The 19831-nt window shown below is 33.7% G+C and overlaps 3 protein-coding genes across 6 annotated transcripts; all 3 read left to right on the top strand.

Annotated features, from left to right (window-relative positions):
- The first annotated feature begins 92 nt into the window (after window positions 1-92).
- On the top strand, window positions 93-8473 carry LOC131008651 (integrin-linked protein kinase 1-like). Of its 4 annotated transcripts, none has more exons than XM_057935608.1 (11): window positions 93-539; window positions 1080-1172; window positions 1549-1629; window positions 2637-2728; window positions 2813-2933; window positions 4538-4617; window positions 4813-4875; window positions 5225-5316; window positions 5399-5484; window positions 5893-5999; window positions 8196-8473. In XM_057935608.1, the coding sequence occupies exons 1-11, from the start codon at window positions 312-314 to the stop codon at window positions 8308-8310; spliced, it is 1158 nt and encodes a 385-aa protein (XP_057791591.1). In that variant the 5' UTR covers window positions 93-311; the 3' UTR covers window positions 8311-8473. The 4 variants fall into 4 exon arrangements, with proteins under 4 accessions (XP_057791591.1, XP_057791590.1, XP_057791589.1 ...); XM_057935606.1 differs by lacking the exon at window positions 8196-8473 and adding an exon at window positions 6838-8188 and having other exon boundaries at window positions 188-539; XM_057935607.1 differs by lacking the exons at window positions 4813-4875; window positions 8196-8473 and adding an exon at window positions 6838-8188 and having other exon boundaries at window positions 178-539.
- Window positions 8474-8897: 424 nt separating this feature from the next.
- LOC131008652 (polyubiquitin-like) lies at window positions 8898-9909 on the top strand. The gene has a single exon (XM_057935610.1). It carries the CDS (start codon window positions 9131-9133, stop codon window positions 9851-9853), a length of 723 nt encoding a protein of 240 aa, XP_057791593.1. The 5' UTR covers window positions 8898-9130; the 3' UTR covers window positions 9854-9909.
- A 4558-nt stretch (window positions 9910-14467) lies between these two features.
- LOC131008650 (probable gamma-secretase subunit PEN-2) lies at window positions 14468-15652 on the top strand. Its single transcript, XM_057935605.1, has 2 exons — window positions 14468-14873; window positions 15397-15652. The coding sequence occupies exons 1-2, from the start codon at window positions 14588-14590 to the stop codon at window positions 15555-15557; spliced, it is 447 nt and encodes a 148-aa protein (XP_057791588.1). The 5' UTR covers window positions 14468-14587; the 3' UTR covers window positions 15558-15652.
- Window positions 15653-19831: the final 4179 nt, after the last annotated feature.

Here is a 19831-nt window from a genome sequence, read left to right as displayed (position 1 = left end):
TAAAAATTACTATAATTTTTATCGAAATTTGTGTATTTTTCAACCATAATCACAAAAAATTTATAAGGAGCGAGGGAACCAAAGTAGACGTTGAACCCGAACAGCTTCGTCTTCGACTTAACCGCCATTGCTGGCCTCTTCCAACCGACAATCCATCTCTCTCTCTCTCTCGCTCTCAATACATGGAGAAAATAAATAAATCGAGAAGTTGTAGATACTACAATTTTGTGATCAGGGATTATAACATTATCTCTTTCGCTCATTTGAATTTAGTAGACTGCGTTCAGTTTGGTACTGATCCAGAGAGCTAAATGTCGGGTGTCGACATGCAAATGATAGGAAATTTCTTGAGCTTTGCTTCAAGAGGAGATAGGGTTGGATTGAATGATATGCTGAGGCAGGGAATGCCACCCAACGTGCAGGACTATGATAACCGAACTGCGCTTCATCTCGCCGCCAGCGAAGGTCATGCCTCCATCGTCGAGCTTCTTTTGGCCTACAATGCCGACGTCAATCTCCGAGATCGCTGGCAAAGAACTGTGATTAATTTTTTTTCCCTATTTCTTTTTTCTTCCTGCCATAAATTCTTAATTGGTTTCTGTTTCCTGATATGGAATGTGAAGCAATTGTTTTTCTCTCTCCTTTTTTTAAAAATAAAAAATTGTGAAAGGTTTGTCACAAAACTGAACGATTATCCCATTTATTTATGCTTCTCTTTATGAATTCATTTTTATCATAATTATTTCGATTGAAAGTTATTTAATCATCAGTTGAACAACTATAGTCTATAATGGCCAGCATGGAAATTGAACTTAATGTGGAGGATGTACTCTTTTAGCTAGTGATTATTGATATCGAATTCTGTTTTTTAGGTTATTTTGAAAAAATAAGATGATATTCATGCTCTTTTAGTGATTATTGATATTGATTTGTTTTTGTTCTTTTGAAAAAAAGATGATATTCAAGGAATTCTGTGGCACAGAGAGCTTATTAACAATTTATTGTTACCCTTGCTTATATTGTAGTTAGATTTTTGTTAACATGACACATGTATTATTGTTTTGTATCCACGCGATCAGCCATTAGCAGATGCAAAGCTGTATCAGCATCGAGATATCTGCAGGATCCTTGAACTAAATGGAGGCAGAGATCTTATGGAAGACCAAGAGATGGTAACATGATAACATCCAAGAAAATCCTCTGCTAATTTTGAGTCCATTCATTTTTCTCTGTTGAGTAGCTCTACACTAAACCTCTGACTATATCTGAAGTTAATGCTGGCATAGTTAAAGCTTTGAGTGAATTCACAGTCAATGATATTCCAGAATTAGATGCATCAATTTGGCCATTCTCCTTGGAAAATAAAATAATTCTTCGTGTCATTATTGATGTCTGATGTCTTCAAACAGAGTTGTATACTGTAATCTTGAAAAGCATTTATCCTGTCACTCATACCTTTATTTTTCTGTGCAATCTGTAAATTGACTTTTGCATATGCCTCTCACCATTTGTGATCTTATTCATCGTATGCCTCATAATTTTATGCAGTATGTTTGTCACGAGGACGATCCACAGGAGAATATTGATATCTCTGAGCTGAATTTGCAGAATTCATCCATAATCAAACAGGTATCATAGTTACCTAATTCACTCACCCCCCCCCCCCAAATCTGCAATCCAGGTCGTTCAGTCCAAACATGGGCCATTTTCTGTCTAGATCACTCAGGTATATGGAGATATAATGTTTAGGTTGAACTAATGTGAGTATGTACAGAACACAGATGGTCTCTTTATTGTGTGGGTTGTTGCATGCCTCCAAAAAATTAATGTTTTAAAGTCCCAATGGTCAATCATCTCATAGAAATAGTCACCACCTAGTAAAGATAGCCTAGAGAGATGCAGTAGCCATCCTCCCATTCAGGTATTCATAAACAATGGAGCAAATCCAACTCTATTATTTTATGACTCTGCCGCCTACTTCATCGTATTCCAGGTCCAACATGGTGTTTGGCAAAAGAAGTTAGCTTTTTCTTCGTATATTATCATTAACATTAAATTTTTTATTTTATTCATGATTGACTTAAATGTAATTCCCACTCATACTGTTAATCCAAACTGTGTACCAAGAAGCCTTACACCTCAGTTCTCTGTTTATCGGCTGAAGTGTTATTCTGCTTATCCATACCAACATCGACCAGGACCGCACCACGATTTAGGTCTGTATAGTTTAGAATCTTTAGATAATGAGTTAACAATTCAAGTAAGTATTTAATATTTTCTATGCCTACTATCATATATAAAATAGCTTTTCCGGTACATGAGATACTTGTCATGATTTAGTCTACATTTTTCAAGTGAGTTAGAGTTAATATAACTTGTATGCAGGCACTTCGTCTTTGTTTTCCATTGTCTAATTGCCATACTCTGTTGATAACTCATTGTACCAATTTTTTATTCATGTTTAAAGTATTTTGTGCTTTGTTAGCTTTTTAAGCATGAGATCAAACCTATACATACAATACTACTCTCAGAAATTACTTCCATTGGAAATGATGTATCTCAGAGTTTAGTATAATATCTAATATGCAATCAAATCAAATTAATGAGGTTTGTTTAATGGTTTACTGTATTTTTAGGGTCTATTTGGTGAATCAGAAAAGGTCAAGTGGCGTGGAACATGTGTTGTTAAAACAGTCATCTCCAGACACATACAGCATCCTGTGAAAATGTTTGCTTGATGACCTTGAAACTCATCCAAAGTAAAAGTTTATACTCATGATTTTTCCGATAAGATAATTTGAACTTGATGTAGGGTGCTGACTGCTAAGGATAATACTCTTCTTGGTGAACTTCGACATCCAAATATTTTGGAGTTTCTCGGATCGATAGTGCATGGTGAAGAAATGATTTTAATCACTGAGCACTTGCCAAAGGTAATAATTTCTTCATCTAAGTTTTCATTAAGTGTTTCTTTTAGGCTATATGTACATGTGTCTAGAGAAAAACTTCTCTCCAATATCTTGAGGCCTTGAGGGGTGATCAGCAAGACTACACATGTCAAAATCTAAATTAGCAATCAAACCCTGTAGGTGTTAAAAGTTTTTACCCCATTTCAATGGGATTACAAGTATTCAAATAAAGGAATATAGGCTTGCCTGTTTGCACACCAGAATAAATCGATTTTTCCTGAGAACTTGCTCATGGAGGAATACCTCAGTCACAGGGCTAAAGAGTGTGAGAGAAACAAGAATTACATTTATAATCATGTGCAATTTGGAAGCTTATCAGATCCCCGCTACGTAGACTAAATAATACAGTGCAAGCAACTAGTCGAGATTCTTTGATATTTAGTCAAATCATATTACCAAACTGCATTTTACTTTGTAAGAAGGAAATTTTCATTTTTTTAGTTTGTCATTTTGATTTGCTGAGATTTATTTCAGGTCTTAATCGCTTGCTACATCCTTTTTTCAGACACTTTAGTTTGTTGAAGGTTGTAACCTCTCACACATATATTTATACCCTGGAACTAATGTTTCTGCAGTGTGTACCCACTATCCCGTATATCAGTTGGACAATTATATCCTACACTTACAGTAGAGTCCTCGCCTTAGAGATAGGCAAGCAATTAAAATTTGTGGGTGTAAAATTTGTGGGTGGTAGTGGTTAGGCAGGCCTGGAAGTTGTTTAATTTTATCTATAACAGGCTTCCCCATAGATATTTTTCTATCTGAAGACTAAGGAAGAATTGGAAGGAACACGAGACAGTGGTAGGAGGTGATTAAAAGATAAAATTATAAAAGCGACTATTTTGATATATTTTGCATGTAATAATAATTGATCTTCATGTCTTAGCCAAACCAAACAATAGGGAGTTGGCTGTTACAGGTATGTCTTGTCTATCCTGTCCATTCAGTGACTTTCACATTGGACACAAAGAATAAAATCACATAATATTTCAATCCAAGATGGATGAACTTGCCAGCATGTGGTGCCATCTGTAGGACTTCAAATTTGGTATAATTTGTATCCTCCTATTTTCTGCCCAATAGATGGATGAAACTAACTATAAAATCAAAAAATGGTTTTCTAATAAAGAATAAAATCCTGTTAGACCAGTCCATATACAGTTCATCCTTCTGAACATAAATATTATCATGTGTTTATTCTTCTATATGTGAGTTTCAGAATAGATGAAAAGTCCACTTGCTGATTTTAGTTTGTACTAAATTTGTACATCTGCTAGCTTTGTACTTACATTGCTAAAATTGCAATTTCTCACTTCATGTTAGATGCAATGATTTTTCGTGGCTCATGTAAGCACCGTAAAATCTTACTGTATTTGCCTACTACTGGTGAATAGTGATAGCTATTGAAGGTTTTTATTAGCATGGAAATCTATCATGCATAATTACACTCTTGAAGTGCAGATTCAGTTCTTGTATATTAGTTTATTGTTTCTGATCTTGAAATGATTTGTCAAATATACTTTCCATAGCCAACATTTTTTTTAATATTCATTCTAAATTTATATCAGGGCAACTTGGATGACCTTTTGGCCAAAAAAGTTAAGTTGGACCCTGCAACTTGCCTTCGTTATGCACTTGATATTGCTAGGTAACATGCTCCATGAATTATATAATTACATGGTTGCTTTACAGTTTTAAAAACATATCCTATAGTTATAGAGCAGAAATACTTTCTAACTATATGTTACGCATCAATCTCGTGATTGTTTCTAACTTTCTATAAATTGTAGTCACAACTAACACTTTGTATCAATATTCAAGAAAATTATATATCGATTGTCAGGGGAATGAATTATCTTCATCAGCACAAACCTAAACCCATTGTTCACAACCATTTGGACACTAGGTGAGCCTTTTCTTGCTAAAGTCTTTCATAAACCTAGAACTATGTTTCAGACAACAAGCTCAATTGAGCTACTATGCCTTTCACATAAATTTCCTCTCCCAGATTAGATTATCGGATGCTGTCTTTTACTTCCAAGTTTGTTATCTGTACTTTCAAACTTGTGTGTGGTTGATGTTGGAGCACATAGATATATGTTTAATCTGATTGCTTTCCAGTCTATGTACTACGCATGCGATTTGTAATTTGAAAGTAAATGCTTTGTGTCAGTATCATGAGTTCTTGAACAACTTCATGTTATTGTCCTGGTTCCTGGCTGTTACCTACCACATCTCTTCATATATTGTCCCAGGAACTTGCTAATTGATGAAGGTGACCAGGTCAAGATTGGAGAATACTGGGTTCAAATGTTGTATGAGCGAATACACCCAATTCCAGATAAGTGTATGTCTGCAACAGTGTAGGCTAAAAGTTAGATATCATGGTTTTAATATGGTAGTGAATCTTCTTCGTCCTGATTATGCAGCTCGGTTAACAGATCCTTCTGACAACCTGGATGCTTCATATGACACCAACAAAGACATCTATGACTTCGGACTTATCTTTCGCCAGGTTTATAAATCTCTTTACTTATTGGATCCTCTCTTTGATCAAAATTTATTTTCGTTGAATTATTGAAATTAATAATTCCATATGACTTATGAGACATTTGTTTTACCTAATGAGACCGTATATCTGAAACTGAAAGCCAAAATTTAGTCTGATAAATATCTTTGATTTCGATGTGTGATTACTGACAGAGGATATGCAAATGGTTGCATGAATCCAACTATCCAAGCATTTTAACTACGTTGATCCCACAGTTTTTATTTTCACATCAAATCATTTTATTGACATTCTTTTCTACATCATATCCAGTTATAACAATGCCAATTCAATTCACTAAGTTTTTTATGTTTTCGACCAAAGTATGATTATGACCTTATGATACCTTATTTTCTTGGATCATAAATACTGTAGATGTTGGAAGGAAAACAGATCACCAATATGCATGACTTTATGCATCTGAAGTCGGTTGAGTTCGAGAAGAAATTCAACATAAGTGGGTGCCCTGGAAGGATCTTTCAGTAAGTTGATAATACCATGGTTCTTACTTCTTTTTAAACTGTTGCCCTCATTCTTCTTATCTGTTTAGCTCCTCTCTAGTGATTAATGATATCTTCCATGGTGAAACAAAATCATAGTTGAAGCTCCATGAAACATTTCCGATTTTTCCATTTTCGTTTGTCTATGAAACATAATTCAAACAATTATCATATATTTACACACAATGCCATTAATATCATCACCTTTTCTAATTTGTGGAACTCCTCCATTAACCAAATATACAACTAGTTTTTTCTTAAAACATGTGTTGCCTCCCCTTAGGAAGATGTTTCATGAACAAAGAGAGTAGTATTTATTACCCTTAAGCATACACAAGTCTTGGGCTTTTATCCACAATTCACGGTCAGGTACAAGAATCTCTGTTGATAGTCCTGTTACTTTTGAGAATTAACTTAGATAAATAAAAATAGTAAGGCTAATCATTTGTTCACTAAGATGGATTATATATTTGAGATATCCCAAGGCTTGATAATGTTTTGAGCTAGTTTTTTGAGATATCCCAAGGCTTGATAATGTTTGAGCTAGTTTTGCTTGATTTGTATCCTATCTTAACTATGTATCTTATCAATTATGCAAAATAAACGTACAAAGTAAACGCCCCCTTAAAATAAAGAGAAAATCCCAACAAAAGGAGAACCTTTTGTGCCTAAGTGCAAGCCCGTTTTTGCCCAAAAACATAATTAGATAGCAATTAAACTCAAATAAATAGCAACAAGCGCTTAATTACGCTAGTTGCACATCTATTCCTTCTTGTGTCGGCAGTAAACTCTTTCTCTAACAATTCCTCCCTGCTTCCAGACAGCCTTGTCCTCAAGGCGAAGAACGGGAAATTGACTCAAGAGTTCGCTTTCCTCCACCCATGCGGCCCCATTTTCGCTCTTGCCCTGCCATTGAACCAAAAGTTCACGAACACGATATCGTCTTGCCAAATCCACCTATCCCCAAATATCCATTTCAGAGAATAATTAGGATATGTAAAGCCCACAACTTCTTAAATTGCAGCCTTGAGCTGCGTGACATGAAAAATCAGGTACAACTGTGAATCATCAGGCAATTGCAAGCAATAGGACGTCCCATATCCTTAATAACAAAATGTTGGCTCAAGTGTTTCTTAGTGCTCGTTTGGTTCAAGTAGAGGAATGGAAATGGAATAGAATCAAATAAAGGGGTGGAATGGTAACAATAACTATTACTACTTTTGTTGAGTGTTTGGTTTAACAATGAAAATGAATCACTAGTAAGAGATTCTCTTTCTTTTGTTTCCCCTCTATTTGGAGGGGTAACAAATAGGGTGATTAGATGGTTAAGTCATTACACAAACCAAACAATAAGTGATGGATTCAATTAATTGAATCCCTTTTCAACCTCCAAAAACACCCAACCAAACATGGGTTCAGTCTCATCAATGCCTTGTATATCACTGCCAAATAAAAGAATGTCATCAACATACACAATGAGGATGACAATCCCATTCATCGATGTTTCACAGATAGAATGATCCGATTCGCATTGCTTGAAACCAATAACTCTGAGAATGCTGTTGAATAATCAAACCAAGTTCTGGGGCTTTGTTTGAGCCATAAAATGCTTTCTTAAGTTGCCAAACCTTCTTAACACCTCCCCCTTAGCAACATAGCCTAGAGGTTTCTCCATAAAAATAGGTGGATTTAGATCACCATGTAGAAAAGCAAAAAAGAGAGGCATGTATTGGAGTGAAAATATTTGGTATATTCACAAGTATAGAGACATATATAGAGAGAGTAGTGAACTAGGTTAGAATCTAATCCTAAAATAATTAGATGTACAAGGAAACCTTAATGTACAAAAACTCTACAACCTATTTCACTTTTGAGAAGTACAGTATCACTTGGGAAAGGGGCGATTCCTCTATGGAAAAAGTTCTTCCAGCATATCTGTATAATGCAAAAGATTTGGGGATTTAGGAAACCTGTGTTAGTGGGATACCTCAACCGAATTCGAGCTACTCAAACGACCATATATAAATAAACTATTTAATTATTAACTATTTTCTTCTTTAATACTATGTGGATGTGTTGTTAGGTCACAACTCGGTTCACTTATCTATGTGATTTATTGGGAGTCAAAAACTGCAGTTATTTCTAATGTAATAGCAAATGAATGGCTCCTTTTTGCAGACTGATAAAGGATTGTTGTAGCAAAGATAGTTGCCAATCATTTGAAGGAGCCATAAACATTCTGGAGGAAGTTATCTTGTTGCTTAAAATTGCTGGTTGTAATGTTTGTAATTAACTCGTGATTAACATTAATGTATATGTCGTATACAATTGTGTTGTATGCAATATGGTATGGTATTTAGACTATTACTTCATAGCATAAAACATATTAAGAAAATTAGATGTTGTATATCAGAAATGAAATAAATGCTTAAGTTGGATAGGTTTTTTCGTACTACTATAAATTTCTTTATTTGTGACACTACACAAGTTTCTGCAAGAAAGTATAATGACATTTATATGCACGTTCTATTATATCTATATATCTTTCGAATAAAATTTATTTAAACTGTGAGTGTTCACTACAAAAAATTCAGCTCTAACGACCGAAAATTTATTTAAACTGTGAGATTAACTTATATTTTATTATATGTATATACTATTAAATTTTGAGTTTATATTTTAAACTGTAGATGTTAAATTATATTTTAAATAGTATATTTGTTTAGATATGATTTTGGAAATTTTCCTTAATTTTCGATCGTCAATCCTTAATTTTCGATCGGCAAATCAAATTTTCGATTGCCTATATATTAATTTTTGATCGAAAATTAAGGTTTTTAATAATAATAATAATAATAATAATAGTAATTCGATATAATGCTAATTAATAGTAGAATAATTTCAATCGGAAGCAATAGATTCAAGTTTGACAATCTTTTCAAAACAATATTAAGAGATGCATTCGGAAAGGAATTTTACTAGTATTCAAAACCCTATCTCTCATCCCTATCACATTCACTTAATATAGGGAGACAGTTGCAACAATGCGTATCTCTCTCTCTCACACACTCATAAGAATTAGCATTTCTGCATTTGTGAGAGTGAATTAGAGAATGGATTTGATCTTCCAAACAAGCGGCGGAAATCCCTTCTGCGTGGAAGTAGGCTACTTCGACACAGTCCTCGAAATCAAAGAGAAGATCCAGAAAGAGCAAGGCATCCCCATTTCCAAGCAAACCATAATCTTCAACGGCGCCGTCCTCCGCGACGACCTCAACGTCCACTACTCCGACATCCTCGACCGCTCCCGCATCCACCTCGTCCTCGCCGACTTCCCGCCCTCCAAACTCCGCCTCCTCCTCAAAATGCCCTCGTCCAAGCTCGTCCCCCTCGAGATGGACGCAAGGGACACCATCCAACGCCTTAAGGAGAAGATCTACGAGATCGAGGGAGCTCCCCTCGCCCGCCTACTCATTCATGCCAATGGCAACGAACTTCCCGATCACAAGACCATGCTCGACTGCGACCTCACCGACAATTCCGAGCTCACGGTGGGCTTCAGGCCGCCCAACGCTGCGTCGCGACCGACTCTGATGAAGCTGCGGGTGCTGGCGCAGTATGGGGCGGAGAAGATTCCGGTGGAGGTGAACGCAGGGGATAATGTGGGAGAGCTGAGAAAGAAGCTGCAGAAGATGAAGGTCAATCTTCCGCAAGAAGGCTATTTCTTTATTTACAAACAGAATGTGATGGATGATGATCGATCTTTCAGGTGGCACCATGTTGCTCAAGGAGATACCATTGAGGTCTTTAGTGGTAGTGTTTCTGGTGGATCGTGACACTCATTTTCTTTTTCCCAAAATTACTAATTAAATTCAGTTATAGTTTATTAATAGTATCAATTAAAATTTATAAATTATAATTACAATTTAACTAGATTGGATGCACTGCAGTGTCTCATTTTTCCAGGATTTAACTAGAACGGATATTGGAGGGTGTTCGTTTGTCTCTTTTATTTTTATTAAGATTTCATGACTTTCTAGCTAGTTAGGATTTCTTGGGATGTTTATCAAGATTAAATCTGTCGTAGGCCAACACCATTTATTTTCTTTACAATATTTATTTAAAAATTACTCTCTCAGTCCTTGAAATCTGTCGTAGGCCAACACCGAGTCAGGCTTAAAAAATAAAATAATCTACATCAATTACTCAGTAAAGATTCTTAATTTTATTTTATAATTTTTAAAAGTATCATTTTTAATTTTTCACCTATTTGATGGAAACTTTTGTTTTCTTCTCTAAAATTATAGAATAAACACATCATTCAAATTAAAAGAAACGAAGAAATAATAATAATAAAAAAAAGGTATTCATATCACAATATATGTTTTTAAAACATGAGCTAATCACGCATAAAATTATTTTTTCTAAGGTTAGCTCATTACCTATGTCATCTTATTAGAAAAGCTTCAATTGATCAGTAGGAAAATAAATTATATTATTAGAATTTTTTAGAATACTAATAAAAGAATTGAATAATTATTTGATGCCAAAAAACAAATCCCAATAAAAATGAAATATATCATTTTGCTTTAGCTTTCTCCTTCAAATATTCTAAAATCAACTTTTTGCTAAAAATGTATAATTTCAAAGTTTATAAAATTTTATTGATTATAATTTTGAACATGGTATATAAAATGTTAGGTCCTTGAGGGTTAAAAGGACATGTGTATGGGGGGGAGGGGAATACACATGTTGGCTATTTTTCAAATGTTTACTTAAAACAAATGCATTTGTACTGAAAGACAGTTTTACTGCTTTGAAAATGTGCGGTTTAGTTGACAAGAGGTGGCGACTGATACTGAAACAAAGGTTCAGTGTGTGACTTCAGTTAATTGAGCTGGTCAATTAACTTCAGTCCAAGTAAAGCTTCAGTAGTAAGTAAAACAAAATAGAGTTACTTATTTAACTGACTATCGAAAGATTGATCAGTTAAACCTATAATTCTAGCAGCGGAATATTAAACTTAGTGAAATAGCCTTGAAAGATTTTCTTCACAGAGAATCCCTTAGTATGCGCAAGTATTGAATATAAAAGCAAGTAAGAATACAAGGAATTTTTACGTGGTTTGGAAACAAATGTTCCTACATCCACGACCAGATGATTAGTCTGATAAACACTTCGGGCATGTACTTATGGGTGCACAACAAACCTAACCACGATGCTTACGAGTGCAATGCAAACCTATCTGCAATGCTTACGGGTGCAAAGCAACCTATACTGAAAGGAAACTCCTTACAACAACCAACTCATTGAGTTGGATTTACACACTTAGCTTGCGGGTGCTAAGTAACCTAACTGTTTAGTTTATTGATACTAAACAACCACTGAGCTTGGTCTAAGTCTCAAGCTCAATTACAAACACTCTTCTCGCTCTTTTGAAAAATGGTATTGTAATATACCAACAAGGATTACTGAGTACAGAATCTCAAGTAATCGGTAACTAGGCTAGTGATTTATCTAAGTGAAAATCCTAGTTACAATAAGAGAATTTAAGTAATAAGTGAAACTGATTTTACAACATTTAGATCCTCTCTTCATCGATTCAATGCTTAAGGAATTTTGAGCTCTATTTGATTTTCTGATGTAGCCTTGGCATTAAGGATTGAATCAGAATCTTCTCTTCTCTCTTTATGTTTTTTTTTTTTTAATTATTGAGAGATCTTCTGAGCTATTTATAGGCGTCTCTGAGGAATAGATCCGTTGGCGGAGATCTTCTTCTTTAAATCCTACCGTTGGGAGATAACGTCTTTAGTCTGCTCAGAGTCCGAGAAAGACTATCTTCCTGTTTGGTGTATTAAATGCTTTTGCAGAAGCATTTAATGCGAGTATTCTGGCTTTAGTCCTTTGCTTGACCAAATGTTGACTTCAGTTAAGTAATCTAGTGTATCACCAGTTTCTTCCTTCAGTTGATCAGTTCTTCAGTCGAGCTTTGATCACTTCAATCTTCAGTTTATTCAGTCGCTTCTTTTACCTGTAATCTTCAGTCCAGATATTAAAGCTAAGAATTTTGGTATCATCAAAACTACGGTAGATAATGAGAAAATAAATTAATGTCGATGAACTTATTATTACTCCCTCCGTCCACCAATTAAAGGCCTATATGAAAAAACACGGGTTTTAAGAAAAAATGTATTTTTATTAGTTGAGTGGAGAAAGGGTCCAACTTTTTTGTAAAGAATCTTTGACTTTTTTGATTAAATAATGAATAAAAACTTACCAAAAATAGGTAGGCCTTGTTTTTGTGGACGGACCAAAAAGGCAAGTAGGCCTTGAATTGGTGGACGGAGGAAGTATTTTTTTTAGGGCTGGGAATCGGGTCGGGTTCAGGTACCCGAACTCAAAAATCAGCTGAAATATGCTACCTGTTACCGAACCCTATTACGAAATCGGGTAGCCTAATATCCGAATCGTGTACCCGAGTCGGGTATTCGAATACCCTAAATTACCCAATCGAATTGAATTTGTATTTTGGTTACCTAAACTACCCGAATTTTAAAAAATCTATACATCTACTTAATTCATACCCAGTATCATGTATCAATTAGCTCGACCATGTTCAGCAAATAGAACTAGTTTGCAAGTACATCAAGTTCACAAGACTGTAAATCTAAACAAAACTGGACGAGGTATTGCTGAATGTGTAGAATAGCTTAATATGTAGTTGTGGCAAGATTAGTTTGTGCATTCTGAGTCCCAACAAGCAAAAATCCTTGAAACATACTCCCTCCTATTTTTTATATAAGTCGTTTGAGGCATTTTCATTTTGTTCAATTTATATGTCATTTTCTATTTTTTTATCCATAAATAACCTAATGTTTCAACTTATTGATTCACCGGTTCAATGTATATTGATTTCCAAGGTAATTAAACTATCAATTATTAAGGTGTTTATGCTTAGGACGACTTATATAAAAAATAGGAAGGAGCATATGGTAATATATAGTACTCCCTCCGTCCACGAAATAAACTCCCAGTTGGGGTTCGGCACGGAGACTAAGAAAGCTGAAAAATGTGGTGTAAAAGACTAAAAGGGTAGTGTTTATGTATTGTGATTACTTTTACTAATCTTTAACAAGCAATTTGATAATAATAATAGTAATAATAATAACAACAATAACAATAAAAATAATAAGGATAATAATAATAATAATAATAATAATAATAATAATAATTTGAATAATAATAATAATAATAATAATAATAAAGATAATAATAATAATAATGATGATAATAAGAATAATAATAACAATAGTAATAATAATAGTAACAACAACAACAACAACAACAACAACCAATAAGAATAATAATAATAATAAGAATAAGAATAATAATAATAATAATAATAATAATAATAATAATAATAATAATAAAAAATAATAATATTAACAACAACAACAACAACAACAACAACAACAATAATAATAATAATAATAATAACAGCAACAATAATAATAAGAATAATAAGGATAATAATAATAATAATAATAATAATAATAATAATAATAACAATAACAATAAGAATAAGAATAATAATAATGATAATAATAATAATAATAATAATAATAATAATAACAATAAAAATAATAATAAGAATAATAAGGATAATAAGAATAAGAATAAGAATAATAATAATAATAATAATAATAATAATAATAATAATAATAATGATAATAATAATAAGGATAACAATAAGGATAATAATAATAACAATAATAATAATAATAATAATAATAATAATAATAATAATAACAATAATAACAATAATAACAACAATAATAACAATAATAATAACAACAACAACAACAATAATAATAAGAATCATAATAATAATAAGAACAACAATAACAATAACAATAATAATAATAATAATAATAATAATAACAATAATAAGGATAATAATAATAATAATAATAATAATAATAATAATAATAATAATAATAATAATAATAATAATAATTAGTTTAGGGGAAACTAATTACATAAGTAATGGTGGAATAAAGTGGGCCCAATAGATAAAAGTGTAGTAAATTTAAAAGCAAGGGAGGGTATAATTGTCCAAAAAGCAGAGTAGGAGTTTATTTCGTGGACAAATATTTAAGGGCAAGTAGGAGTTTATTTCGTGGACGGAGGGAGTAATTAACAAGCATTTAATAATTAGGTTATTAGTTGTTATTATACCGTGCAGCCACTAATACCTGATCCTGACTCGATACCTTAAGTTTTTGGGCATAAGGTATCCTATACCTGATCGGGTATGAGGTCGGGTCGAGTTTACCTGATATCTGATATTCTAATTTTTATCCTTATTTTTTGGTGAGCTTATAAGTTTTTAGAACTGATTTTTACAATTTATAAACTCTTTAAAACAGGCTGCGGGTATGATTCGATCCGCTCGGATCGACCCGGCGTCAGTCAACCCGAACCATAATTTATTTAAAATAGAAAATCGAGCTACACCTTATGTAATCAAAATAGACGAGTAACAGTTTCTTTACCATAACACTTGTGGCATGGACGACGATTCTAGGACCCCTTTCTCCAATCTCGCCGCCGCCGGGAGCGTTCTCCCCACTACCGACGAGGCTTCATCGTCAACAATTAGGTCGGTGCGGACCGAATGGCCGACGATCGACGGCCCTCTCGGCCTCTCTCACGAGGATTCGCTAACCTACGCCCGTAGATTCTTCAAATTGGGGTTTTTGTGCCTGCCGTTCCTGTGGGCGGTTAGTTGCTTCTATTTCTGGCCTGTCCTCCGCCACCCCCGTTCTCATCAGTCTCACCCGCGCCTCCGCCGTTGTAAGTGTCTTTTTCCGCCGGAAATGTCTCTTTATTTCACAGGTTTATTTATTTTTAGGCTAGTGTACCCATTAATTGTGTATTACATTGTTCTGAGTTCATTTCGAGTAGATTAAATCAATGAATTTTTGAACGAATTAACTGGTTGTTAGGTCTAGATTGTTGCATCTAAGGATTGTATCACAAGCTTGATAACTTTGAACTGACTTAAAGAATCAAACCAGGATGAAGTTATGATATGAAATGAACCATGGGTTGCCTGATAAATGTTGCTATTTGTAGGCTGAGTCCGGAGATGTTGAATTAACTAGTGTTCATTGATCAAGTTCTTCCCGGACTTCATCTGATTTCTTTCTTTAAAATATAAAAAATCTTGTTTTAGTTACTAATAGCATTGAAAGAAGTCCATTCACATCTTTTGATGATTTTCTTGTTTAGCACCACAAAATGCTAATTATTGAGCTATAGTTGTCTTCTGTTTCCAATAAAATACTTTTAAACTTTTAGTGACTGCTTTCTACAGATCTTGTTGGATCAGCAATTGGTTTCCTCCTGTTCACAACAATTCTTTCTTCATGGGCTCTTACCTTTGCAATTGGAGGGGAGCGTCTGTTTGGCCATGTTTGGGGGGAATTAGTAATGTACAATGTAGCAGAAAAATATGGTTTAACAGGATGGATCTAGACGTAATTACTTGTATTTGTTTATCTGCATGAACAAACCATGTATTTCTTTTTCTGAGAGGATTTGGGATTCTATTTGCAGTTTCTGCGTTTTAATTCAGAAGTAACTTGTTTTACTGTTTTATCTAAAAAAAAAACATGCTTCACTGTTTGTTGCTTTCTATAAAGCTGCTTGTCTATATTTTCATAAGGTTGCTATTTTGTTGACCATGTTGAAGTGAATTGCAAAACTTGGTTTTCTCTTATTTTTTGTATAAAAGTGATTAAAACTACCAATGGAATTGAAAAGATGATGAAGGTAGTCCGTCTGTAAAGTAAGATATTTTACGGCACGTGTCTATGTTAGGAAATGATGGTTATTGAAGCAGGACATGTTTTCTTGTTTCAGTGAGTCAATGATTAGTAATATTCAATAGATTATAAGATGTACTACAATTTAAATCCCCTCCTTGGTAAAATATGAAGTGGAAGTAGGTTGTTGCTTGGTAAAATATGAGATCCTTGTTTTATTATTCTAGGCTTTAGAAGAATCGAGGAGTTCTAATATATGCAGTTGTATACTCAAGTCTTTGCAGATGATGGTTTTAGCAGCAGTGCTGGAGTATTGCCTTTTTTTCGCATTGGAAGATGCACTTTACTGTCTGTGCAAATTCTAGTTGTTGCTAGATGTAACCTTTATGAAGAAAGGCAATACATTCAGAATATTTGTAGCATACAATTCTGGTGCAGTTTTAATTGAAGTAAGCTAAGATGATTTATAGTATAACTATGGATTGAATGAAATATCAAGTATAAATAAGTGAAAACCCCTTTCAAGTTTTAATGCCAGTTAGATCTGCGGAGCAGCATACTCTAGAAATCTGTTGTTGACTTTTCTTAAAACTAGTAAGAAATTATTGCTCTTGGAAGTCTAAATGGAAGCTTATAAAGTAGCTGTTGTACCTTAGGTTTCAGTCATCTTCTGTCAATAATATTTAAGCACTTAGCAAAGCTAGTCTCTGTCTTCCCAATTTATTTTGCAGCATATTTCTTCAATGACTGTAAAAATTCATAGGGCTTTTGTTATTTATATTTATTTGTTGTTGATGTCATATAGTATTGAATTAAAGCTTATCATTTCGAACTGGAGCTTGAACTCATGGAATGGAAGATTTTGGACGGAAAATCTTATGCAATCGACTTGAGAAAATTTAACTGAGAAAGCAGTTCATAGTCCAAAGAAGTCCTCTGTATTGACTTAGAGGATAAGGTACCCCTGGTGCTTTTGCCGATGCCCTTTCTTTTCGATAAGCATGGTTCTAGTCTATGATCAGTATTGCAGTTAATGGAGAATTATCTGGAGAAACATTAGTACTTTACTGAGAATTAAGGTGACAACCTACCCCGACCTCAAGTAGCTTGACAATCAGCATGATGCTGAATGTATCTGGTGACAACCTGAAACTTCCTGAAGGTACAAATATTTTGTTTCTTATATCTTGATTCTCTCTTCTACTTAATTTACGTTTGCTATTTTACTTGGGTAGGTGTTGGTCAAATTTCTTAGAATCCTCTCTTCCGAAAAGTGAGCTCGAATACTCTTTAAGCCAGATTCAGCCTTTCAACTGGTTCCTTTAACATATCCTTCAACTGTTTGTAGACAGTTCGTTGAAATGAACAAATGCCACCATGTTTCGAAGTCATTCTATTTCTCCCTGTGCTAGGAGGCTCTTCTTCACCTTATGGAGGTGCCTGGAATAACAGATCAAGTGATTCTTGGTTAATCAAGCCCCTTACCGAGTAATCTCTCAGTAGTTTCTTACTGTCTGCTGTGTTGCTGTGGGAAGCTCATAGCTTCACTTCTGAAAATATAGATAAGAAACTGTTCACAACATCATACAGCAAAGGATCATCAACTTCCACGACCAAAAGGCATGTAAGTTGAGTTTATTTATATAACTGTATCTTTGAGATAGCTGCCTTCATTACACTTGTCAGACTCAAATTTATTAATTAAATTAATTTCTACTGACTGATATTCAGTTTTGATAAGAGTTGAGGGACTAGCCTATTCTATTCTCATAATATAATTTCTATCTCTAAAATGGTTGGTTCATACTATTATTGTACAGTATATATTTTTCATACCGAAATTAAAGATAACGTAAAGATATAAATTTTTTTCGTACCGAATATATATATAAGGCACTACAAATTTATTAAGATATACTCATGCCTTATCAACCCACCCCTAGCCACAATAATCAAGTGAATAACGAAAGTTGAAGTGATTCTTTATACTCTACTAAGTTAGGCAACAATGGATGTAGGAGATTACTCCAAACCACTATAAAATTTTCTATGGACTAAAACAACTTTATTTATAGCTTTGATATTATTGTTTAAAACCATTTTGGATTAGTTTATACTGAATTTATGGGTCAATCGAGCCAGGCTCCTTCAATAAAAGTACTCATTTCCTCCTTTTCATTTATGATTTATCAAGAAATGCGTAAGCGTATATCTTGAAGAAGAAATCAGAAATATTCACCCTCATAATTAGGGCTGTACAAAAATTGGAAAATCGAAGAGAAAATTAGAGAAATGGAGTGTGTGCTTGTTATTTTCGCGCGCGCGTGTGTGTCTATGTATATTGTGCGTGTGTTTGTATTCTATGTGTGTATGTGCTTTTTTTTTTTTTTTGAGAAAAATGTGTGTGTGTGCTTGTGTAGGTGTGTGTGTGTGTTTTTCGGTTCGGTAATTCTGTCTAAAATTGACGATTTGTATTCATTCGGTTAATGTTCGATTCAAAATCAATCGATTTTTTTGATTTTTTAGGGTCGACCGGATTGTTGGTTTTAATTTTTTGGGTCATTTGGTCATTCGCCAAGACTGATGCAAAACCCTGCTTATTAGGGCTAAGAATCGGGTCGGGATCGGGTACCCTACCCGAAAAAATCGGGTACCCGATCCCGAATAAAACCAAAACCCTATACCCGATCCTGAACCCGAAAAAAAATCAGGTACCCTAATACTCGACTCGGCCTCGGGTATTCGGGTACCCTAAATTACCCGGTCAAAATTACATCTTTCAAGTCAAACTGTGAAAATTGGTAATACCTGAAATACTCTATTTTCTTTTAAAAAAATTCAAAAATGTAGCCCCTATTTTCAACCTTTGCCCTATACAATTGTGTACTTTTTTAATTCCATGTATTAACAAATAATATATAACATAAAATCAAAAATCAACAAGCACAAATCTCAACTCCCAAGTCTAAAATTTTAAATTAAAATTGAATTTGAATTCAAAATTTTACAGATTCTTAAATTAAATTTAATTAAATAATTTAAAATTTATTAATTAAAAAATCGGGTATTTCGGGTATACCCGATACCCGATTTGTTAGCACCCTAAATACCCGACCCCGACCCCTAATTTTTCGAGTATAGGGTATCCGATACCCGATTTTTTCGGGTCGGGTAATCGGGTACCCTATCTTCCCACCCCTATACGTTTCATGATAAATAATTTCTAGCCTAGAAACATAAACTAATTTGTTTTTAATACAAAACATAACTGATTATCTTAAATAGTTAGGTACAGAAGGAAAATCCAAGTTAAAAAGTTGAAGAAATTATGGCAAGAGGTCAGTTGGAAAGTTAATATAATTTTATTGTGACCTTCGCTTATTACGGAAAGATATCGGCTTTAGGCGGACTTTGTCAACTAATTATGTCACAGCTACCAATTTTATATTAATAAAGTTCGGCTCATAGTAATTTGTTTCATTCAAATATTATATTAAGGCACGTTACATTTGTCTGGAGAACATTTTTTTGTTCTTTTACTGGGCATGGAACTAATATTTTGTCCATAATGACAACTTACCGAAAAAAAAAAATAAAAAAATTTAATAACCTTCCTTTTCGTTTATGATATATACTGTGCGAGTCAAAAGTTTATATGTTGAAGATATATACTGTGCGAGTCAAAAGTTTATATGTTGAAGAGTGGTATTTATTATGGAAGCTAACACAAATTGATTATCGTACTATTCTTCTGATGTGTGATCTTTTAACATGCGTTTTTTTCATTTAATTAGGTATAGTTTTTTTTGGAAATATTAAACCCTTTAGGACAAAGCCAATAGTTTAAACTATAAATTTTTTATATTAATTACTCCATCTGTCTACTAATTCATGACCTAAGAAAGAAAATACGGGTTTTAAGAAAAAGTGTATTGTTTATTAGTTGAGTGAAGAAAGGGACTCATAAAGTGTATTGTTTATTAG

This window comes from Salvia miltiorrhiza, chromosome 2 (assembly GCF_028751815.1).
Source record: "Salvia miltiorrhiza cultivar Shanhuang (shh) chromosome 2, IMPLAD_Smil_shh, whole genome shotgun sequence".
In the NCBI taxonomy this organism is placed as follows: Eukaryota; Viridiplantae; Streptophyta; class Magnoliopsida; order Lamiales; family Lamiaceae; genus Salvia; species Salvia miltiorrhiza.
This window is presented reverse-complemented; position numbering and strand designations above follow the sequence as displayed.